Here is a 26,009-nt window from a genome sequence, read left to right as displayed (position 1 = left end):
GAGTTCATTCTGTGTTATTATTTTTTTTTAAATTTAATGTTATAATGTAAGGTTAGGGTACTAGTTACAATTATCGTTTGAAAGCTGCAAGATTAAATTAGTATTTGTAAAAAGTTCTTCTTAATAACTCATTACCAATCACATAATTAGTTTTAAACATAACAAAATAAAAAAAATAAGCAAAAATTAACTCACCGTGACAATGTGACACATTGCCGTGACCAGGATTCGAACCTGGGTTACTACGGCCACAACGTAGGGTCCTAACCACTAGACGATCACGGCTACTGAGTTATATTGTTTTTACATCATTGTAAAATATATATTCAACCATTTATTAAATATCTTATGCAACCAGTTTTACAATTTAATTTTGAAAAATATGCGTGGTATGTATTCACAAAAAAATCCATATAGATTATTATAAGAAGTTTAAACGAATTTTAAATGCTTATGTACAGTGTTTCAATTCTATGTTGGAATTGAATCACCGTTCATTCCCATTCAGAATTCGAAATTTTAATGATATATAAAATAATTAAAAATATTTATAAAAACATAATATAACAAATACTGTATAGTAATATGACCTACATTACATAAAAATATTATGGCAAAATTGAATTTAATACTGGAAGGCATGTAAACATAATGTTATTCCGGTCTTTAATCAGAGTTAAAATAATCTGATGAAAATGCGTTATCCAAGAATGAATTCAAAAGGTTTGTTCCAGCAACACTCACAAACATATAAAAATCGTCTAATTCTAGCGTTTCAAATTTATTGCATTTACGATTGCAATTAATCATGTTTCAACAAAAATTTACACTAATTTTAAACTTTCTTGGATGGTCAGAGTGTTTATGGATTTTTCTCCAAATAGTATTTCGCGCTTAAGTAGAACCACAGAAGTTTTAAAAACACTTATGTGGTACAACGGAATCATATACAGGTGTTATTTTAATTTTTACGTGTTTTATTTATGTTTGTTGTTGTAACCTTGACTTAATGATTTTTAATAATAACTTTTATATATTAATCTGATTTGTGTATATGATTACATGTGTTTGAAAATAGCAAATAATAAATCAATTCGGAGTCCGTCCTAACAATTAAAATTTCAGATATTCATGAAATAACTTTTTATTATTATTCTCAATAAATATAGCATCTGTGTTTCTTATAAATAAATCTGGAACTCATTGTGGAATGTAGCCTTAGCTATAGTCAATTGCATCAACTTTTAATATTTTTCTATGAAATTAGTTTTTCTATGATGTATTTAATACATATGTATAGGCAACCAAATAAACAGATTATTTGATGAGAAAGAAACGGCTTAATTGATAAATGCTGAAGTATTATTAATAATCAACTTTATATAACTTGTTTGAAGGGAAAGTGAAATGTCTGAAGATATTTTGAATGTAGATGAAAATATAAAATTCAAGGAAGATTCTTTTGACGATCAATTTTTACCAATCGAGGTATTTTGGGTTTTAGGTTATATTTACTAACTTTCCATCTTCGAAGTAGCTCGATTCTCTGAATAATTTTTAGCTTCTTGGTACAAATAAAACATCTTTGAGTGGAGTATCCGAAGAATTCAATTTCGCATTACCTAGCTTTAGTGCAAAATCAAATATGGTTGTAGAAGAAGCAAGGTACACATACCCTACACAATTAACCAACAGTTTTGATAGAGAAAATTGGACAGTATCCACCGACCATTGTTATGCTAGACCTTGGAATTGGCGACCAGAAGCTAGCTTTTTAAAACCCACTAAAACTTTATTCATACCTAAACTAGTACCTGTTAAAATCAAGTCAACACCTAATCAAGATTCAGAATTTATAGATGTTGAAGCAGAAGTTGAAGTACCCGTACCAAACTATGATGTAGACAAAGCTAAAATTTTAATGGAAGAATGTGAAAAATTTGCTTTCTCTGCGAAAACTGATTCTGAAGAAGATTGGGAAGAAAAAGTTTCAAAGTTAGTTGAAAACACAGATTTTTTAGCGCATCTACAATTATATGTTTCAGATTATACTGGACAACTAATCAAAACAAGTTGTTTAATGGTATGGTGAGCATTCTAAATAATTTCAATCTGGCAAGACTAGCTTATTCCAATTCCAAAAATGAACCATTGTTAAGAAGAACTGTAGTTGATAAAGCTGTACAAAGATTCCGAAGACTTCTAGCATCAGTCTTATGGGATCCTAAATTAGTTCAGTGGTTACATCAACTTTTGGCAGATAATTTAGGTCCACATTACTTAGCATTCTATCTTGATATTCTACAGGTAATGTATGTGAAATATATAAATTTTTGTTGGAAATATATGTAATGGGTATTTTCAGTAGTATAGAGAAATCTTTCTTTTATTCACATTAATGTATTAATTTGCTTTAATATGAACAGTCACAAGAGGTTTTCTTGATGGTCACAGGTACTTTGTTAACACATTAGAACCACAAGTAGCTCATTTTGTAGGGAAATATAATTTTCTTTTATGCACAACAATGTTCGACTGCATATCCAAAGTAATCTTTAAAAAGATTCAAACTATTGATTCTTTTAAATGTGATTGATTAATATAAGCTAACTCTTAAACTCTTAAATGTTTTTTACTTAACTAAAACCAAAAATGAGGTATAAACCCTACTTGGACGCTAATTTTCAATTTTTGTTCCAAACTTCATTTGTACATGTTTTGTTGAAACTGTGTGATAGAAATTTACATTAATGTTATATTCTAAGTATACCTCGATGTGTATTTTTTAGGTCTAAAAAATCAAAGTGTTTTAATTATGATTGGAAAATAAAATATCTGATTAACTTTCTGTTTTAAAGTTACTATTACTTATATGTATTTTTGTAGACTTTAAAATCAAAACTTCCAACTTTTGTTGATAAAATGATGCATGGGTCTGCAGCGTCAGTTCGTAATGGCACTTTGAATAATTCTAACTTAGCACCGTTATTAGAAAAACCATGGGATCCATTATCAACTACCTTGATGCAAGACAAACCAAAGAAACTTCCAGGAAACCCAGTTATAGTAGTTGTCCCATCAGGTCCTACAATCTCTAAAATGCTTCATAAGTGGATCAATTTGCTTAGTAATCTGGCTACTGTTGTTACAGTTCCAGTGAATTTCGGTCAGTTCATTTCTATTTATAATCTTAAGTGTAAGAAACCTAACCATATTTTTTAGTCATTAACGCCCTTTAAAAGAATGGTCGGAATATTCCTTTGGTGTTTGCAATAAAAATTAGATCAGTTTCATCATTGTTGTACCTTGTTACTATTTTGTAGTTTGTAAAGATTGTACTGAAAGAATTTATTTGAAAATATCTTCTCATTTTCTTGATAATATTCTTATTATGGGTACCTAAACTCAAAAGAATACTAATCCCTCCATCTCAATAAGACATAAATTTTTATTGTGTACCTTACAGGTTCTACTGGACACAGAATGGCAATTCCTACCATTTTAGATCAGTTATTTTCAGTGACTAGGGGAAAAATTCAAGATGTACGAGAAGATTATCCTGGTAGAAATATTATATTAGCTGGATTTAATAGTGGGGCAGCATTAGCATTACAAGTAGCACAAGTTGAATCTGTTCTATGTGTTATTTCAATAGGATTTTCTTTGCTCACTGCAGAAGGTAATTTGATTGATGTAATTTATAATGAAATGTAGTTTAAAAGTTTACTCAGTTTTTTATTATCTAAAATTTGTTGCAGTAATTTTGAACTAAAATTGTTAGACATGTGATATAGCATCATTCTAGTAGTCAAACAACTATCACAGCATTGAATTTCTGTGCCAGCAATTCAAATAAGTAACAATAATAGAAATACACTTATTGGAAAAGGGGCACAAGTAAATTCTATTAGCCTGTAGTATTTCAGTTATGTATTAAAATGTTTTTTGAGGAAGAGTTTCAGAAGTAGGAGGAAGATAAGTACTCAGGTGGTGCCTGCCTAGGCTAAATTACTCCAACTAGTTCCTTCAGAACTTTGATATTTCTAGATCTAAAATGTATTTTATAATCTTTATAAAAACAAGTCCCACCAGCTTCCTCACAGGGCACTACCGCCATGAAAATCACCAAATGAGATTTAGTAGCAGAAACTGATGAGTCCCGATTCTATTGCCAGGAGAATAAAACTCAGTTCATCTAGTTCTATAATACCAAGATATATAATATGCAAATTCTTCAAAATAAAATATCTGTAGGGGCGACAATCTAACCTTGAAGATACGACATATACTGAAGTTAATTAAAACTCTGAAATTGGAAGCTGAGCTATAGATGTTGAAAACAGCTCTTGGAGGAGTTAAAATATACAATTAATAAAAAAAATAAGTTATTGCCAGAAATTAATAATATGGTATAATACTTCCATTTATTCCAAAAAATCAACGAAATTTTTTAGATCAAAAGAAATTTATGTGAGGGTTTCATTTGTAACTGATTTAGTCCACTTACCATTCATTATTTATTCTGCTTCAAACTATTAACATATATATATATATATATATATATATATATATATATATATATATATATATATATATATATATATATATATATATATATATATACTCAATACCTAGAGATTAAACTTGAATTATTAATCCTCATTTTGAATTGACTACACTTTGAAAATTCCAAAGCAGATGGTATTGTTAAAAACTCTTATTAAAAAACTGTTGCTAAAAAATTGACATATTTGAATTACTGGCTTCCTGGTACCAATTAGGTGAAATCTTGCTCAATTCATCTATCTTTTGATAAGAAAATATTAGATCAGTCATGTTTTTTGTCATAAATTGTATTAACAAAAAGCGTTCTAGTTAACACTAGTAAAATAATTTTTATAGGTCCAAGAGGTGAACCAGATGATAATATATTGGAACTACAGTGTCCTGTTTTATTTATTGTTGGTCAGTGTTCGAGTACATCTACGTAAGTACTGTAGCTAAATAATATAATTTATTCATTTATTTACCAGAATAACAGTACATTACATTATAAAGTAATACAAATCACTAAATAATCCGGCAGAGGAGAACCAGTTTCCTGTTGGTCAGTCTGGAGATGTTAGACAAGCATGGCAAGACTCTCTTAGCCATGTTTGTTCACCTCAAAAACTAACTTTAAACTAATATAAATACTAATGTCAAGGATCAAATCTTATCTATATATATATTTATTATCAAATCAAGCCATATTGCTACTTCTTCAAGATATTTATTCATTGATGATTCTAGATCTTCCAAATCATTACCTCTTGAAAAAATTGCGGTATCATCCGCATAAGATACTATATTTTCAGGCATACTTATCAATAAATCATTTATATATATTATGAACAGCAAAGGACCCAAGATTGTACCTGTATCTATGTTTTGGAAATCGCTATTATCTTAACCTATTCGGACCTTTTGTCCATTAAGATACCATTTTATTCAATTATTGTATTAGAATATATACAATATTTTTATCAATAGCCAAGAAGATTTAGAAGATTTACGAGAACGGATGCGAGTGGAAACAGGTCTCTTAGTAGTAGGATCTGCTGATGAATATTTGAGAGTATCCAAGAAAAAGAAAAAACAAGAAGGTATAACACAGAGTATTGTAGATAGGTGCATTGTGGTAAGTTTTTTTATACTTCTTTTTTTAACAAAAGACTCTTGTATGCGGATTTATTATTTTTACACAATTTAAAAAATATACAGTATTAGAAACATTTTTCCAGGACATAGGAATATTAGACTAAAATACTCAACCAATTTAATTACAATTTACTATTGTAAGTTTGGATAGAATTCCCCGAGTGTAGGGGAAATGGGTGAATTACGATTTGTCTTTGGCTCTAATTTACTTTTTGTGATAATTTTCAAGGTTAAAGTACCATTAGCTATAATAATTATGAAGAAGCATACAAGAGAGTACCAAACAAACTGTTACTGTAAAGTTCCAACCGCCCTGGAACTATAATATCACTCAATAAGTCGTGTGACTGACACACATATGTCACTGCCTAAAGACTATGTGTAAAATTTCATGACATTTCGATTAGTCAGAAAAAAGTGACAGTCATTTAAGTGGAGATACTTTTGTTATTTTAAAAACAATTTAGTGTGTCAATTTATCATTCCTTCTTGATGAAAAAATACTGTACACGTTCAGACACCGATGATGGTGAACATTCTGGTCGTCTAATTGAGGTGGTTACTCCAGAAAACATTTTAAAAAGTCCACAAATTGGTTATATCTAATCGTAAAGTGATTTTACGTGAGATAGCTGAGGCCGTAAAGATTTCAGAAGGCAGTGTGTTTACAATTATGCACTAACAGTCGACCAAAAAAAAACGTGTTGATGATTCAGAGCAGTGCTTGGTTATGTTTACGCGTAATAAATCAGATTATTTGCGTCGATATGTGACAGCGGATAAAACATGGATCCATCACTTCACTCCGGGATCATCTGAGTGGACTGCAGCCGCTGAACCACGTCTGAAGCATCCAAATGCACAGCAGTCAGCTGGGAAGGTTATGGCTTCAGAACTCATTGGATCATTTGAATACAACAGTCAGGGAAAAACGGCCTCATATGTCGAAGTAAAAACCACTTTCACCAATACAATGCACCACTTCACAAGTAGATGACAATGATGGTTAAATGAACAAATAACACTTTGAATTACTTCCCCATCCACCGTATAGTCTAGTTGTGGCCCCCAAAAACTACTTAGTTAGTCGCATGACTTATTGAGTGATGTGTTATCTACCAAAGACATAAATAAATTCTGAAAATTTTTACCTGAAAGAACTGGATTATTTGAGTCCTTATTTTCATAGAGGTTTCATCTTTATTTTAATTGTTTTTTTTAAGTATTTGGAGCCATTTTGCAGAAAAGATCTAAAATTATTTGTGATTAGTTTTGTCACAAGTGACCTTATTAATTCAATAAAGTTTCATTTAAAAATTCTCATTTTTGTGTATTCCATAAAAATCTCTCCTCTCTTGTTTTAATGTTGATTGATTTCGATACTATTCTATCCACAGCAATTTAGGTAACTCAAAGAGTAGAGTGAAGTTTATTATAATTCATTCCAAGTCCAATTGTTGCAATAATTTGAAATTAAGTTGGTTTCAGATGTTACATTGATATTCATATGTTCTACAAATTATTTTTCGATATTGTATATGTACTGATTGTTGTTAGTATATTTATTATACAATTAAAGATTGTTCTACAATTGGAAGTGATATTTTTTAAACATATCTCATAGACTCAAGAATTTTTCTTTATTGCTAATAAAACTCAGCTGAAATAAAACAAATGTGTCTTGCTTTTTATTTATTTATTTAAGTGGTATACTCAGTCCACCTCATATTTTTCCTTTATTTCAGGATGAGATAGGCGAATTTGTAAGTGGATTGATCCTCTCGCCGTACCCACCGCAAATACGACAATCACCTGCTCATGTACCTCCTGAAACTCCAATAAAAAAAGGTAATGCTGAACGTAAACGCTACAACTCTAACACAAGTTCTTTGGATAGTGAACCGCCTTCTCCGACGCCCGCTAGGATACCTAGACCAGGTTTTGATAAAAATATTCATTGCTTCTGCTACATGAGCATGTTGTTGTTATTTTAGAGGATAGTGATATCTATTATAACTGTTTTTTATTGCATGTTAGAGGAACAATTGTTTAAAAAAATTTTTAAAATTAACCTAGTTGAAACCTACAAAAATGAGAGTAATATTTGTATAAAAGACTCTGCAAATGTTGGAAAACATCTTCATCAAAAAATAGTTCAAACAACTCTACAGGAAATATATAATATTGATTGTAGTCTGGTTTGGGAAAGGATTTGGACATAGGTTCAATTTGTTTTTACTTAAATACCACATCACAAAAGTATGAATATTTGTTTCTGGTGAAAATAGAATTTGTACTTTCTCGGACTGTATGTTCCTTTAACCTGCTGACAAACAGCTGTTCGACCACTATCTGCAACTTGGCATGAATAGAGAAGACGTTATACACATCCAAGTAAATATATATGCTGCCTCCTATCCAATATTTTCTTAAGCTTTTTTGAAATTCTCACTGTAAAATTATATATTTACTGTGGCCATTTGGCAACACTAGGCCTTGATGGGTTAGATATATAATACAAATACTATCCATAGACTTATAATCACTAGAGATAAGTTTGTTAGTTTTTGACAGATCTCTTTTTTATATTAGATACTAAATAATTGTTATTATACTTAACGAGTGTCACATTATGTGATGGTTCTTTGTCTAGTTTTTTTTAAAGAATTACGATGTGTATCCAGCACTCACTTACTTTTATACATACATAAAAACAGAAATTATAATTCAAAACGAAATTATGCGAATAATTCATGAGGCTCCAATTCGTTTTCCTTATCCCGAAGTATCTATACTTCGTGTTCCTCATCCTCATGACCGAATTCAATCATTTTATTTCGAAGAAGGTCACAACATAACTTTTGATCACAAATTAAAAGCGCTTCGAAACATGGCGTCCGCTTTATAAGTGTTGAGTTCGTAGCGTATGCACCAGCGACCGCTAGGGTTTTATAAAAGTTACACAAAATGTAACAGGCATGTTATAAAATGTTTAGTGTCCCCAGATTGAATGACCTATTGACACTAATGGATAACCAATATTTAATGGAAAAACATATTAGTCATGAAGTAGTCTAAGGTCTCTATTGGTTAAAATAGTCATTTCTGGCAGCTATTTGTTCCTCTGGAGACTATTGCCTCTCTAGTATCCACGCCCAGTAGATTGACAATTACATTTTTTGTTACTGTTAATTATTAAACTTTGTCTTTGGTCTATTCCTCAATTTACTTGTTTTCTGTTGTTTGTTGCTTTGAGTAACAGCAGTATTGGTGCCAGCTTCCTTTTTTGCATGAGTTTTCAGTATTTGTGTAAACTGTTTTTTAGGTTTTAGGAATGTGTAGGTCACAGACAACAACAATATAACAAAGATTTTTTAACAACCAATTCATTATTATTTTTTGTGATTTGATATTACATATTAAATTAGGGAGCAATGACTCTTGTTTGATCTTAATGTTAGGTCTTCGTGACTACCTAGGATAACTGTATTATGTGAAAAGATGTGCTCCTAGCATCAGGAGGCTCCATCTTTTATTCTCGTCCTCAATTGTTTGTTCGTTAGGCTGGATTTCAGTAAATTATTGTTTTGTGTTTTGGCGAACATTCAAAAACTAAAAAGTAAAACTATTGCCATTAAATTATGTTTAGGATTTTGTCGGTTCTAAGAAAAATCTTCTTTTTAACAAGCTTATTTGTCTGCAGGATTCAAAATAAAATTGTTGCTTCCCACACTTTCTGATTTTAAGAACATTCTTCAAAAAAACTCCAGCAACATATTATTATATAAACTCTCAAGGTTTCATATCTTAACATGATAGCTGATATATTTTAAAAAAACAGGTGTCGTAAACATTTAACATAAATTAACAATATTTTTACTAGATTTGCTACAATATTATTAACATTAGCTTGGTTTGCGGTCTTGGTTATATATGAATATTTAAACTTTCAAATGTACTAAATTTAAATATAAAAGCAAATTAAGTTATCCTTGGGATGCACGACGCCCCTGCAGGGCGATGCGACTCGAACGCCATCTATTAAGCAGTCATGACATGTTGATGCGTTTCGAGGGGAGATGACATATCGGAGCATTGCTAGTGATTATCGTTTAATGAAGTATGGCTTTTTTTGAGGGTATATAGTGAAAAATGTTCTCATCAAGACCATAAGAACTATCAGAAGAAAGTTCGAGAGTATGGTTGTGACCCGTTTGAACTGCGGTAGGAAGATAAGGAGGAAGATAAGGACCAGTGGCCACGCAGAAGCTATGAAGAATTACAAGAGTTTAGGAGCTCACAATTTCCTCACCTCTAACCTTGTATTTCCTCCTTGTGTGAAAGTGCTACTAGGAGAACATGTGATAGTGCTTGGCAAGGATTGTATTCCACTTGTTGTGCATGCGGCACCATAGTGTTCTTATTTCTTCTTTTAATCAGGATTTAACTCTTATCACAAATAACTTTTCTTCTCACTTTCATTGCTTTCAATTCTCCTAAATCATTTTATTTGTGTCCCTATATTTTTCATTCGATGAAACAATATACAACTGAATAGTGTTTCTGTTTTTCCACTAGATATCAATTTCCTTGCTGAAAGTTATATTTGGCGTTCCTAGTAGTAATCTCAGATCATCTTTGCCATTTCGATATTTCCCTTTTACGGAGTCTTGTTCAGTCTCATTATTTCCTGTGCGAAAAATCCAAATTTTTTTCTATTATATTCATGTTGAGTAGTTTCATATGGTCCTATGAAAACAGTTCACTATAGCGCAGTTCGTAATCTTTCAGTAATTCTTTAAAAGAATTGAAAGACAAAGGTATGGTGCTATGATCACCCTGGTTTGTTTACGAAAAACGCATTAACAATATGGCTGATGCCCAGTTGCCCTATCTGGCCGCTAGATGGCGCTCGCGTAACAGGGGAGTATAAAATACGACCCTCATGACTCATGAATCCCAAGAATTATTAGTATTCGGGATTAAAGTACATTTGGAAATGATTCAACATTTAAACCGAAATGTTTTCAAATTAACATGATTTTTCTTGTAGTAGGCAGACCTCCTGGTTCAAAGACTAAAAATCGTCTAGAAGCAAAATGGGCACAACAGATAGCTCAAGGTAATACACCGGCAAATCCTAACTCGGCTAGTCCAACATCTCCTCCTTATTCAACTACACCAACTCCCGATACCTCTTCCAATGACAGTTCACATACAGACAAAACTCACCTTCAAAATGCCAAACCCGATCAATCTTTTATACCGATCAAAAAAATCAAAACACTTAAGCCGGTAATCAGCGTCGAACAAAAAACAACTTCGTCGCCACCTAAAAATCAACCACAACAACAACCAGGTTAGTTATCTATGTTGTGATTTGGAAGGGGTATTGTAATGGATATACTGTCTAAATAAATGAAAACGTTAAAGACCAATATTTTGATGCTAGCTTAGAAATTGCTTACCAAAATTTGCTAGAAAAGTAATTGTAATAACAATTTAGGTATGAGATTGATTTATTATGATTCTGTTTAAATGTACAATGTAAGAATACAATTGGCATCGATGTATTATTTATTTCGTTTACAGATATATATGTATTTCACCATAGCCAGTATGCTATTTTGATCTTTTTCAAGCCACATAATAAACTCCAACAAAACATCTATAATTTCCATTATCCAAATTATATGTGATTTATTACAATATTACAATTAAAAGCATGGAGTGTTGAGGTCACAAAAGAATCAATGGGAATGAAGAGGACAGTACAATTGTCAGAAAAAAAGCACAAATACCTTTTATTGACCAGTAGCCTTTCTGTTATGTAGCAGAATGCTCCTATAAGAAGAGCGAGGAAACCAAAAAAAATTCCTTCTCATTATTGACTCTGCTAGATTCAAAATGTATTTAGATTTAAGAAGTAACAACTTACTTCATTACAGTTTATTGTCATTTCAGGAAGCACCTGATAAGATTAAGCATAAAAGAATTTGACTAGTATAGATTCCGATTGAAGTAGGATGAAACTTCAATTCACTTAACTCTAGAATGCGTGGCCATTATCAACTTAATAAAAAATGATGATAACTGTAGGAGCAAGTTTCTTTGAAGCCATCACAGATACTAGAGGTCATTAGATTTCTGGAATTGGAAAGTTAGCTGTATGTGTAAAATATTGTTTGGGAACTCCATCGAGTTGAAGATGGTTGTATTAAAATCTATCTATACGACAATTTAATAAGATAAGTTAGACACGTTGTTTGTATATTCAGATGAGATATTATCATTATTTAATTTAAAGTTCTTGAACAACAAATTTGAATTTTTGACCTTCAACTTCCAAAAGGTACGATGCATCTATATTGTGACAACTGTAGTTGTATATCCAAGAAGAACTGGGGAACATTGAATTTTCGATAACATATAAAAAAAATGTGACCATATTTTGTTTATTTGAATATGTCAAAAAATTTCAACAGCAGCAACAAAAATTTTGACTGACATAAGAATAGGGATTGTTATTTTGGAAAAGAAAACAAGAGATTCTAGTTATATCAATCACCGAGAAGCGCTTTGTGCGCAAACATTTCCAAAAGAAATTTGTTATTCCAAGAATTTTTATTTGAAATGGAAAGCTAGTTCGCTGATCTTCTCCTTCTCCCTTTTCTGGAAATTAAAGCATTTCTCCTCGAGAAGGGCGTTCACTATCTGGAAGTAACAGACCATCAGTGGATCCAAAACTTTTATTTCATCTCATCTCAATCTTAAGGGAAAGGAAATTCAATTTTTTTGATGTTAGAAAAACTAATAACATTCGAAAATAGATTATCCATTTTTGCTTAGGATTTTGAAAAGGGAAACATTGTTTCACTTTCCGAGTCTGCTGAAACATCGCCAAGAAAACATTTCCTCTATTAATAAACAAACACACATTTAATCACAATAAATATCATCATCATCATAAAGCCTTTTAATCCTTTGGATTATGGCTACCGCTTATAGCGCTTTAAAATCCTTTTTTTTTTCTTTATAGTTTATCGTTTGTCTTGGCTTCTTTTGTTATTATTTTGTACTCTTTTCAGTTCCGGCATTTTGCCCTACAGTTATCTATATTAAGTACTCTTATGTCCTCCTTTATTTCGTTTCTCCAAGTCTTTCTCGGCCTGCCTCTTTTCCTTGGCCACTATGGGGTCCATTGCCTTATTCTTTTGATCATTTCAGTTGGTTTTCTTCTCATTATATGCCCAGCCTAGTTGAGTCTCACAGTAAACAATAATTTATAATATAAGGGATGTATTGCTCAGCAGGTTTCAGGAATTTTAAAACAGCAGACTCAAAATTCCTACGTTACGATAATAAAGTTGAATTTGAAAATTAAGGAGATATAGCGCTGTAAATTCGAACGTCTTTATGTTGAATTGCAAATATCGGAGAAGACATGTGATCTTAGTTCACAACACAAGTAGTCTGCTTTTTATGACCTGTAAAAGGAAGACATGATCATTTTCAACACTTGGAATACTGACTCTTACGATCAGCTAAAAAAATTCGCGTTTGTCGTTTTATTCCTTTTGAGAGTAAACCGAGAAGTCGTCTTAATGATGAGAAATCATGCCTAAAACTAAAAACAACATACAATCCTGACTTATTCAAATTTTTTAAGGAGATTCAAGCACATTGTTGGCATTATTAAATATTGATTCAATATGAAATTTAATTTTATTTAGTGTACTAGTCATTAATTGTAATAAAAGTTTACTAAACAAGCAGATTTGGCTCCCAATTTTTAAAATGTTCATATTTGGTTCTTTGGCTAACAAGTTTGCCGACCGCTGCACCATATAATCGTTTATTGCTGGTAAATCAACTTACTTAGCTGCTACTTTTATATTTGACATTGTTGTCATTTTATTACATGCGTTCAATGAATAAATATTACATTCTCAAAATTTTATTTTCGTCTCATCCTTATGTCTCTTTATAAGTTGTGTTCTACAAACCATTTTTCCATGCTTGTTGTTTTTGACAAGTACTTCTTATCCTTCACAGTTTTCAGATTTTCGTCCTATTTATTCTCTTTGCTTTTTCCTTGGTTTACCTTCTTCCATTGTTTCCCTGGCCGCTTTTCATTAGCTAAGTCTAATTGTATGTCTATATCTATTTCATTGGTTATTAATGTTTGTCTTTCCAATTCACTCTTTTTCTAATTCTGACCTATTTCCTATATCTGACCTATATCATTTCGTTTTTTTTTGTGAAAATTTAAAAAGCAAAGCAAAAAAAGCAAAAATATTGGTCTTTAAAAATCGTTTTCGTAATTTCACTGAAAATAATAATCCGTGCATGAAAAATTCTCATTTTATTCATATATATTCCTGATATTTGAATAATAATAAAACTGCATTTACAGCTAGAACGCAAGCATTTGCTATGAACAGAAATTTAGTTCATGGAAATACGAATATTTCAAATTTACTACAGGGTGGTATTAAAACGATACCACCAACAATTCCGAAAGCATCAACTTCAGGAATAAAAGGTAAGATATGATGTTAGTATATAATCGATAACTGTAATTCTGTTCTAAAAAGAAAACTATCTTTTTTTGTTCTAAATTTAATTTTATCCTTTTCTCATTTAATATGATGCAAGATAAATAAAAAAATATCCATATACCTTAGCAAGTTTGCTTCTGTATCAGTTATATTTTGATTTTTGAATTATCCTATTCGATAATTAATAGTTCTAATATTTTATAACTTCTTTCACACACCATTTATTATATAGTCTGTATTCAGAAATATATATCAGTATATTGTAGTAATACACTTTATCAAAAGTTAGAAAATATGATAAAGCTATTGTTGACGTAAAATTGCATTTTCCTGTAGATAAACGTTATGCAAGTGATTCTCTTCCTTCAAATATGTTCGTTTTTTCTCAAACACACAATATTTCAAGTAATCTAGACTTTAAATTTCTTTTGAATGAAATCTGTACATCCCAAACATCCAGCTGATAAGACCCAATGATAGACACAATAGAACAAGGCTAAACTACTCACTAGTTTATTAGACAATAGTGCCCCTCTGAAATAATTATGAAACATGTTGATTAATTGAATAAATATAAAATACTACCCATCAATTTGGATTTTTAAGTAACAAATGCACAAATGATGCTATATTCTCCCTCCTATGTCTACTCTAGCCTAAACAGCCATCACTCCAATGCAATAACTTGTGATTTTTCTAAGGCTTTCGATTGTGTTAATCATACTATTTTAATCAACAAATTTCAGTACTACGGATTCAGGAAAACACCTCTCGCATGGTTTAAGCCATACCTTACCAACAGAAGTCAGCTTGTAAGGGTTGATACAACGATGTCTTCTTGCAAGTCAATTGAATGTGGAGTGTCCCAAGGCTCAGTGCTATGCCCTATTTATAAACGACGTTTACTATGCCACTTGGACCGACTTTAACTAATTCAATACAATGCTCAGTAGTACACAAACCATGTATTCAAATCAAACCCAGATTAAAATGAGTTTCTTTGTGAAGAGTATTTATATTCAAATATGGTTTTTTTTTGAGATGTCCACTCGTCGAAGCTAAGCGAGTTGTATCTTGAGAGGTGCAAATTCGATAATCACGTCATCTTTAACCGTGTTTGGAAAGTTTATAATTGTATTAGGATAGTTAGGGAGTTGAAATCCACTCTTCGAGAACAAATATCTTAAATCTGAAGATGTACAAAATGAATTAACACTAATACTATCATTATGAACCATTCTAAAAACGATTTTTTGTATTGAATTTTCTTTTATCAAATAGTCATCGATAGTTTTTTTTTACTTTTCTTCTTGGGAAGTTCTTCTCCTTTATCAACAATATTTTGAGATGATGTTGACGGTGAGAATACCTCTGTGTTTTGTTGAGATGATTGACCTATTATTAAACAGTGTTTAGTTCTCAAGAGGGTTTTAGGCCGTTGGTAGAACGTTGGCTAATTTTTAAAAAATTAGAGCATAGTAGACATTTTACTTTCTCTCCATTTTCAGACCTCCTTCTGTGCCGGTTTTGAAAGAAACATCCTTCAATAGTGGAATGGAAATTTGTCGTTCACGTATAAAGTAAAATGTTAGGTATAAATTTGATTTAAATCGTACAAATTGCAATCTTGCGGCTTGCGTATAATAATACAATACAAGATTGAACAAGGACGACATCTTCAATTAAGGACAGCAATTCGATGACAAATAAATAAACATTATACTAACAAACCTTGCAGTGCAGTTGGACTAAAAAAAAGCCACGTAGACGAGTGACGACTTTATTAATCGTACGACAACTGACTGACATGAGTGAATGAGTGGCACTGATAAATGATAGTGATAACTGACATGTCGCGGTGTGAGTGGTTGCGTGATACATGCTATGTGCGTGTGGACGCGCAATTCAAATGGAAAACGAGTTGCTGAGTAGATTAAAGGCGGCAATTTGAATAAATTTGCATGTGCTGGTGCTTGCGGGTTCGCATTGCTGATCCGCAAGATATTGCGGGATCTCGCAGAGCCTAAAATTGAACTGGATCGCGGGATCCCACTTTGCTGGATTGCAATCCCTAGTCACGAATGAATAGGAGATAGAAAAATAATTATTTTCTCTTTTACAGTTCGGATCGCTTAAATTAATTACAGACATATAATATTGTCTGCCATCCAGTTAATACAAGAATATCACACATGTAATTTTCATACATTTGATGACTACTTTATTACCATAAATTTTATTTGTATATACATATTCATGTCCAAGATTTTAACCAACTATAAATATACCAATAACTAACATCCTTTTCAAAGAAGTCATTATTTCAGTTTTAGAAAACGTCACTATTAACAGCAACATTACAAGCAAACTAATTCCAAACAGATCTATCGATTTATCAAAAATTACATTAGTTAATTCTAAAACACCTAGTACTTCTATCAGTAACGTATTACTTTTACCAGATGGAAAAATAAAAACAATTGGAGCCAATATGAAAGGAACTGGTTCGACGCCGATCATGTTACCTATAAGTCAACAAAAAAATGTAACAAAACCAACAAGTAAGTTTTCATATAATAACAAAAAAATGTATAATTGTCATCAATCTTCATATTATTTTTCGATCAATTTGGATATTCTGCTTTCTTCAACGAAAACCATCTTGCTGATATAGTTGTTTAGAATGAGGTTAGTCTAAAAATGTTGATCAAGATAAAATTGTTTTTACTTTTTTTAGCACTTTCCGGAGCGAAGTACATTACAGGCAAACGTCAATTGATTAATCAAAAACCTCCTCGACCTATAAAGAAATCTATCTTTATACCTTCTGCGAATATTGAATCAAATTTACCGCCTCCAACAAATTTAACCACTCAAGATATTATGGACCTTCCTATAATTTTCGCTGACGATAATCAAATCATCAATACAAATACAACAGCAAATTCTACTATAACCGTAAATACAACAACCACAGTTTCTACTACACCGACGTCAATTCAACTTATTACCCAGGTAAATAAATAATTGATGTGTATATTCTACTTCTCCCATTTTTTTATTACACAGTAAAAGAATTCTATTTTGTCTTACATCAATTATAAAAACCAGAAAAAACATGAATTTGTTTATAAAAGTTAGTAATATATAAAAAGAGTAAGGCAAGATAAATAAAGTTACCCTGCAATGGATTCCGGAACACACTGTAGTTGAAGAAAACAAAATAACTGACTTGCCAAAGTAGAGGACAAAACCTTCATAAGATCTGAACCCTTTTGTGCTATCAGCTATACAGAAAGCAATTGGAAAGAGGTAGATAAGTGTAAAACCAGTTTAGGACAATGTACAGGGGTCGAGACACTCCTGGAAAACTATAACCAGAGAAGATCTGCTGAATGTATAAACCTAAAGAAGAGTAACTTATGAATACTAACAGAAGTCCTATAGGGGCGCTAGACTTAATAGAGAATATAGAGTACATAGGACGAGAGCTCTATCAACATTCTCTCGAAGTGTGACAACTACAGAACTCCATGGCACTATATCTGGGGGCGTATGAAATAGAAGAGCTATAGCAGTTAGAGCCATCTGAACTACCTTAGTGGAGTGAGATTTATAGATTAGTTGTAAATACTGGGATCCTCAGTGCCACAACAAGAAAAGGGGACATAATAGATTCTTTGGGTCACGGTGTACATGATACCCTAATATACACGTGCATTGTATTATATAAGATGTCGTATTAAACATGAATATTATAATGGAACTAGCACTCCACTTTTCTTTTAATCGCTTTTTAACAACATTTTCAGCTAAAGTTTGGTATATTGATCAATTTCAGTATATGTGTAGTTAATAAAATGAAACAGAACGACTATCTAGTAGAAAATACTTTTCATCCTACACTCACTATGCTAATTAGCATCTTTTTTATAATCAAGGATCATATTTTAGACGAGCGGCGCTCCCTCAAAAAATGAGTTGACCGACCACTACAAAAAGCAAGGAAGAAACCAATTGGAATCGATTAATCATCTTATTAGGCAAAAAACCTTAATAATAATTTTTTATCAACTAAAACTTTTAAAATTACGAAAAATGAAAAAAATGTTGCGCTCATGATTTTCTAATGTAAAATGGATAAAAATAAACACTTTTTACTTATGGTATTGTTTCCAAAAATTTCTTCGTTTTCGACTTACGTGCAAAAAAAATTCTCAGCTTCTACCACATCTTTTTAAAATTTACAAAATGGGAATTATTCGTGAAAAAATGTGCTTTTAGGCAGTATTTTTTTTCTTCGTGATACTTATTTTTACACTGTCATACAAAATTCGTGAAATCGGCGGATTTGCAATGACGACTATTTATTAATGTTGTTATGGCAATTGGTATTCTTCTTTATACCATGTAATGTCGAAAAGAAGCCTTTCCCAATCACAACTTCTTTCAATTCTGCAACAAAATGTATGTGTACCAAAAAGAATTAGAAAGTCATGAGCGTTAAAGTAAAATAAAAATTATTTCCAAAAAACAAACTTATTTACATACAATATATACGTATGTCATCATAGAGTTTACTATACTTTGACATTGCAACTATTATGTCTAAATTTAATCTTCAGTCTCTCATTCGTCACTTGAATCCATATGGTCATTTGAAATTGCTTGATGATTGGATAGTTCGCAACATTGCAAACGTTGAGAAAAACAAGAAGACATTTCTTCATCTTTGCAGTGCAAGAACAAATGAATTTTTGTAACATTTTTATGGTTGTATCTCCTTCAAAATAATTGAACGACAATATGTTGTTTTCTCTTATCCATCCGTATTGAGTTGTATTAAATGACGTGTTAATATTAGAACTTGCAACTATAAACTTTTCACACTATTACGAGGTAAGTGTACAATCGACAAAATCCCAAAAAAATGTTAATATAAGTATAGTATACATAAAGATTCGTGGGATTGAAGAATGTTTTGTTTGAGAAAGCCTTTTCTCGACATTTCATGGTATAAAGGATAAATACCAATTGCCAAAGACAACATTGCCTCGAAATCCGCAAATTTTAGGAATTTTTTAAGACAAATTTGTCAATGTGAAAAAAATTATCACTGTCTAAAAGAACATGCTCTCACAAATAATTTGCATTTCGTAAATTTTAAAAAGCTGCAGTTTAAGCCGAGAAAAATATTTTTTAATATTTTACGCTTATCGTAATTTTACCATTTTTTAGTTGATAATAAATTACTGGCCATTGGGACAAAAAAAGTATTAAGGTTTTTTGTTCCTAATAACATGATTAATCGATCCCAATTGGTTTTTTCCTTGCATTTTATTGTGGTCGGTCAACTCATTTCTTTGTGCATCTTTTTGGAGGTACGCCTATTTATTTTTGTTCCTTAGATAATATAATATAAAAGTTTCTGTTGTTTTTTTGGTAAGAAAGGAAAATTGGATATGGTTATTCTATGAGTCTGTTAAACCTTCCTTTATTCATAATTGTAAATCACACATAGGAACAAACAAAAAATTGAAACAATTATAATAAATAATCAAAATGGTTGCCACCAACTTCCAAACATTCATGAATTATTCTTAAAAATGAGATAAGTGAATTCTTTGCGGAGAAATAGATCAAAATGCATTCTCATTTTTGTCCTGACAATCTTGTTTGGCACAGCTTAGATTTTTCTATTTGAGCTCTCAGAAAACTTGAGTGGTGTGAGATATTCATGTCAATTTAACTCATAGTGGTATGTCCTTACATTATCATTATCAGTAGTAAATTGCAATTTAATATAAATATGTATAACTAATTTATTTTTCAACAGGTACCAAAAGCTGTGACTCCAGCTAAGTACATGCTGGTTAATAAACAATCTATATCACAAGGAAATTTTATTATAACCCCCAGTATAAAGAGGACTATTCCAGCGACCTTTAATAAACCATCTAAATATACAAAGATCATTCTCTCTTCCAAAAAGACTAACTTGGAAGATCTAAAAACGGCTCCTAAAGTTCCATCTCTATATTCAGAGTTAACTGGAAAAAAGGTTAGTTTACAACTAATCCCTTGCTTGTAAAATCTTTATAAAAATGGATTTTATTGGAAAAAAACGTTTGTATTCAATGAACACTATAAATATCTATTGATACTGAAAATGCGCAAAGTTCATACAACAATTTTGTAGGTGATCAACACTCAGGGGCAAATAATAAAAACCCTTGCACCCCAAGCTGGTACAGTGGGACTTGTAGATCTTGAAAATGAAATTAAAGCAACAGCAGTACCAAAACCATCTTTGTGCATATCTGACATTAAGCAAATTAAAATACTTCCCAAAGTTTCTGGAGAGCTGGTATCTGTATCATCTATAAAATCAGAGTCATCTCAGAAGAGATCGCCCTCCGTTGATATTGATGAGAATGATCCAGATTATATTCCTCCCAAAAATTTGAAATTGGAGTGACCATGGATCCTTCAAAAAATTGTTTTTATTAACATGGACAAGTGTGTTTATTTTAGTACTGATATTTATTGTTATTCGATTTAAATTTTTTAATAAAAAAAATAATTGAGATGAATGGTTTTATTTAGTTAAAAAAGAAACAAAAAATAATATCATTCAGCAGATTTATGTCACGACAAACTTTTATTCACCAACTTTCACCTTCTAACATTATATCTTGAAAAAGTGGTACAAGCTGTTCCTTGAATAAAGAACTACTTGTTCCATGAGTAACACTTAAAATATCTTTAGCGCTCTTCAAATATCCCATAGCTTCTCCTGGGCGGTTTTGATACAGTAATAACTTTGCCAGTTTTAAATGCAGAAGTCCCGTCAACGGATGATAAGTCCCATAGTATTCACTACAAAAAAATAGCTATTATTTTGAATAATCAAATAGAACTGAATTGTGAAAATTAGTGATAATAAGATTGTAGATTTATTTTTACAAAGATACTTACTGGAAACATTTAACAAGTTGTAGTCCATATTCAACAGCATCATCATATTTTGCAAATTCTATACTACTATCAAATGCCAAATCTAGTGTTTTGATGTGTTTAACATTATATTTATAAAAAACACCTTTTTGTTTTTTTAAACATACTTTACAAACGTCAAGGACTACATCTTAAGTTAAGGATTTAATTGTCATCATATACCTAAAGAAAATTACATATAACTTGCAAATTACCATTGTCAGTGAAGAGAAGGATGCAAAAAGGATACATATAGTTTCTTTCATGGAGTCAAGATGAGTACAAGTCATTTCCATAACATCCCAGAATGTTTGTATGAATTCGCCAGTAATTACTGACCCACATTTTGAACATGTATCGTTTGATTGTACAGAAGCACTATCTATACAATTATCGCAATCCGAATTTGGACATGCAGCTCCCATCATGTATATGACTGGTTCCGGATTAATACATTTTGGACATTGACAAGTGAAGTAGTAAGTTTGTTCTAATTCTAGTTGCCTCTCCTTCTTGGAAGCCATTACGTCTATGTAACTAATGAAAATCTATAGAAAAAATATGAAATCTTCCATAAACTATATTAATTATTTGATCGAATCTCTAGAATGGTATACATTTGCATTTTTCTCAAGTGCTAGAAAGGTGGTAAATTTTATAGGGTATTGAGTCGGGTTATGTTGTTTTGAGTTTACATTAACACATAAATTACTTATTTAAACTCTCTTTTATAGAATCCAAAAATATCCTATAAAGTAAAAGTTTTTTTATTATTTGATATAAGGTGGCTACATTAATAATTAGAGCTGATAGTATATCCAAAAATTCGGGTACTTCTTTATCATTTATTTCTAAATCTTAATGGTAATGGAGATATAAACCCTTAGAGAGATAAATTCAGAGCCATTTGACAAATATTTGAAAAATAAACCCTTTAAAGGGTTGTCTCTCTTTTTATTCAGTTCTACTTATTTTTGAACATACTATAGTCCTAGAAATTGTACATATTGTTCATAATTCTGGATCAATTTTTATAATGATATTGAAATATTTGATGTTGCCAGCATATATTTGGTTTCTATCTTAACTATTATCCCATAGAAGAATAAAAATGAGATATTGCAATATTAAATGTTCCTAAAAGAGAAAGTTTATTTTCCGAGTTGACACATAAAATTAGAATAATTAATAGTGAATTCAGTTTTGTTGATAGATCTTAGTTATTCCAGCAACCAATGAGGTTCACCCATGTATTAAGTAAATATACTTTATTTTAAACTTTAAAGTGAATATAAAATTAATATATTTTAGTTGTGGTTAAAGTAATTAAATAAAAAATGAAAATGTATGGACACAACATTCTAATTAGTTACAAAATCATGCAATTTTTAAAAAAATTCTCATGTAATTAAAAGATGGAACCGAAACCAGAAAGTTTTTGTTCAGAGACCTGTTAAAAGTAAGTGCTGATAAACAAATCTCCATGCAAAGTGCAAACACTTATCAATTCAGAACACTTTTCGTACCTGAACAGATTCTTCTTTTGTAACAAGCATGAAATGTTGCATTTTTATAAATTTAAAAATTTGCAGACTAAGTGTTCTTCTACAAGATGAGAAATAATAATAATTGTTGGATTTATGAAAATTTCCAAATACTAGTATAATTCAATTCATAACTAAATATGTAATAATTTAACGCTAAGAAAGAATAATGCGAATGTATATATACGAGGTGTATTTGTTAAATAAGTTTGGTTTCTATCACACATAATAGTGAAGAAATGCATTTGCCCTTGAAACATTTTTTATGCAGTGATGACCCCTATTTTCATTTGCGTAGAATGTCAACAAACAAAATATGAACTGATACAAAAACAAACATTGCAAGTGCATTTCAGAAAACAATTCCTAGCGCGTCTCATCTCAATTAGAGACGAATTGGAGTGGCTGAGGATTTTTGTAATCCTGTTAATGTGATCCTAGAATAATTTAGCTTTTCAGTCATAGATATTCACGTTTACTGAGATTGCCCTACAATTTTCAAACATTCGGAAGAAAATATGAACCAAACTAAAGAATTTGCTATAGTTATACATTTCATTTGATTAACTAACTCAATTTTGAAGATTAAAGTTTCATGTTTCATTTCAAGTGAATTTTACCAATACAGATAATAGTATCATTCCTTTTGCATGAAATCTCAAATAATTTAAACTCATTTAAGTGTATCTCATTCAATTCTACGTCCTATTTAATCTTATTCAAATCAGATGAATTGAGATATTTTCCTCCCTCTTTACCGCAGCACCAAATTTTGTTTTGTAAAAATAACTCACTTTGACAAATAATTGAAAAATTTGAGAATATATTTACTTGTTTTAGTTTAACACTGTAGTTAAGATTTGCGAATTTATTTTTATTTTACTTTTGTATTGGCTAGTGCATTTTGGGTTAGAATACAATGAACTGAATGAATGTCTCAGTTTGTCATTCCATTTGACCCTACTATATCAAAGTGATAACAGGTGAGCTGATATTATCACCTGAATTTGAAATAAATCAGATCATTTGCAAAAGAAGAGCTATAAATGTAAGAATAAGTATTTATTGTTTACCTTGGACCAGTTCAGACTAGGCAGTGTTTCTAAAGCTCTCATTATTAAAGTTGTTCCTTCGAAAGTAACTACAGCTGTTGGTTGACAGGAATGATCTACAATAGAGGCAGCTAAATAAATTCCTGTACCGACACTTTGTAATTCTTGATTGCAAATACTGAAGGAATTAACACACATCTGAAAAATAAAATTTCAATAATTTATTAAACAAATTTAACGTCTTGATTAGTAAATATTTACATGTTAATATTTCAACACATAAAGAAAACTGTACAAAATATTTAATTTGATATTTTTACCCTGCCAAACATTCCCATTAATTCTGCAGAGTTTGGTAGAGATTCTCCTCTAAAAAACTCATACAGAACTCCATACAACGAAGAAAAATGCTCCATCCTGGGATTGTCGTTTTTGAGATTTGGATAATCTGAAACATTGTACCATGAAAAATATACAGTTTATGATATATATGAGAGAGTAATTTTAACACAAAAAAGTTCGTAAAAGTTTGTATGTAGCAGTTCTTATGAGATATGCTAGCTGTCTTAGGAAGAACTTCAAGTGTTTGGCAGTACAGTTTCTCGACATCCTGTATCTTTAACTATTAGAATAACAATACCAATCTAACTGATTCAACTAAATGTTCTACAATTTTTAATATTCTTTGTTTCAATTATTAAAATTATTGAAAGAAAGTACACAGTTTTCATGATCTAATAGATAATTATAATTTATTAAAGTGTAGACTTTGAAACAATTTCCACTTACGTGACATTAAATCCTTGAACTTTCTATATTTTTTATCAGAATAAAATGATCTGGTGTTATGCCCTCCTTTCTCCAAAATTTTAATTAATCTTGCTAGCATTCTAGCAGCATCGGGTAATATTCTGGGCCTTATTTGCTTCAAATATTGACATTCCAGTTTGTGTACTGACCATCCCTCTTTTTGGCATGCTCGTCCACAGTAATAAGTGTATTGACAAACTGAACATTTTGAGAGTTGACCCCTAGAAATTTATTTTCAATATTTTTGTAGGACGTAGATCCCCGACATTTATTATATTTATTTGCGATTTTAAATATTAGTAGGAAAGAAATATTTTTGAAGCAAATTGAGAATGGACATTGAATATATCTTATGAATACTACATAAAAGATCTCGCATAATTAACTAATTACATTACATTACATATATATATATATATATATATATATATATATATATATATATATATATATATATATATATATATATATATATATATTATGTAATTATTGTGAAATCCTATTGTGAAAGTTAAATATAAATCAAAATATTCTAATTCTAAGTTATTTTGCATTTGTCAAAATAGATCGATTTATTATTTTTCCAAACCTATTTAAAAATGACTGGTTTTGAGAAAAGTTGATAAATTAACAACTGAAATTATATAAACTTGTCAGAATTTTAAAACAAGTAGTCATCTAAACATCATAATTCACTAGATCAAACAAACCATTAATTTCTTTCAACGAATTATTAAATTTGTTTACAATAAAATGAAAAAAAATTAAAATCAATGAACTACATACTTTTTGAATATAACTTACTTTTTCAAACAAAAATCACATCGTTCAGTTCTAAATTTTGAACATAATATATAAACAAAAGGTTTTTCTTCCAAAATAATACCTCCTTGGGGTATTTCTTTAACAATTCGCATTTCTTCAGAATCTAAAAAAAAATGTTTTAAGTTTCACCTATAATTTCAAGGTGATCGAATTTGGGATCTATTTTTATCTTTTACCTATTTCTAATGGGAGCTAATTTTAGAAAGCAGATAAACTAGTTCTATAAATATTTAAATACATTTTTCCAATTTAAAAATTATAGATTTCAAATTTTTTATAACTACCAATATTAACTTTTTCTTTCTGAATATTGTCTTAATAAACATACCAGACATTTTTAAACTTAATATTATGACATAGATTACAATCTTTTAATAATATAATATATATAAGTAATTCCCGGTACATATTGTTCTAAATTATTTGTTTATATTTTGATCATCCATAACCTCATTTTTCCCTCGAAATTGTTCTGACAGATGACATAAATTGACTCGTGTGCATATATTTGATACATATAT

At 30.5% G+C, this 26,009-nt stretch overlaps 2 protein-coding genes and 1 non-coding gene across 8 annotated transcripts; 1 reads left to right on the top strand and 2 right to left on the bottom strand.

The window, feature by feature from the left end:
* Positions 1–213: 213 nt before the first annotated feature.
* Positions 214–285, bottom strand: Trnah-gug (transfer RNA histidin (anticodon GUG)). The gene has a single exon. It is a non-coding gene; the product is annotated as a tRNA-His (tRNA).
* A 1,013-nt stretch (positions 286–1,298) lies between these two features.
* On the top strand, positions 1,299–20,850 carry LOC130448816 (KAT8 regulatory NSL complex subunit 3). Of its 5 annotated transcripts, none has more exons than XM_056786352.1 (14): positions 1,307–1,488; positions 1,562–1,995; positions 2,046–2,307; positions 2,887–3,166; positions 3,467–3,679; positions 4,903–4,987; positions 5,533–5,680; positions 7,446–7,638; positions 10,754–11,059; positions 14,117–14,245; positions 16,724–16,822; positions 16,999–17,276; positions 20,098–20,322; positions 20,461–20,850. In XM_056786352.1, exons 1-14 carry the CDS (start codon positions 1,408–1,410, stop codon positions 20,737–20,739), a joined length of 3,012 nt encoding a protein of 1,003 aa, XP_056642330.1. In that variant the 5' UTR covers positions 1,307–1,407; the 3' UTR covers positions 20,740–20,850. The 5 variants fall into 5 exon arrangements, with proteins under 5 accessions (XP_056642331.1, XP_056642330.1, XP_056642326.1 ...); XM_056786348.1 differs by having other exon boundaries at positions 16,589–16,822; XM_056786350.1 differs by having other exon boundaries at positions 1,336–1,488; positions 7,446–7,548; positions 10,757–11,059; positions 16,589–16,822.
* On the bottom strand, positions 20,845–26,009 carry LOC130448817 (histone-lysine N-methyltransferase SMYD3). 2 transcript variants are annotated; one of them, XM_056786354.1, is made up of 8 exons: positions 25,817–26,009; positions 25,468–25,591; positions 24,643–24,884; positions 24,174–24,301; positions 23,875–24,051; positions 21,508–21,805; positions 21,240–21,402; positions 20,845–21,140 (listed from the first exon to the last, which is right to left on the bottom strand). In XM_056786354.1, exons 1-8 carry the CDS (start codon positions 25,821–25,823, stop codon positions 20,927–20,929), a joined length of 1,353 nt encoding a protein of 450 aa, XP_056642332.1. In that variant the 5' UTR covers positions 25,824–26,009; the 3' UTR covers positions 20,845–20,926. The 2 variants fall into 2 exon arrangements, with proteins under 2 accessions (XP_056642332.1, XP_056642333.1); XM_056786355.1 differs by having other exon boundaries at positions 21,240–21,384; positions 25,817–25,972.

Source organism: Diorhabda sublineata, chromosome 9 (genome assembly GCF_026230105.1).
Source record: "Diorhabda sublineata isolate icDioSubl1.1 chromosome 9, icDioSubl1.1, whole genome shotgun sequence".
Taxonomy (NCBI): Eukaryota; Metazoa; Arthropoda; class Insecta; order Coleoptera; family Chrysomelidae; genus Diorhabda; species Diorhabda sublineata.
The sequence above is the reverse complement of the archived record's forward strand: the minus strand, read 5'-3'. Positions and strand labels throughout refer to the sequence as shown.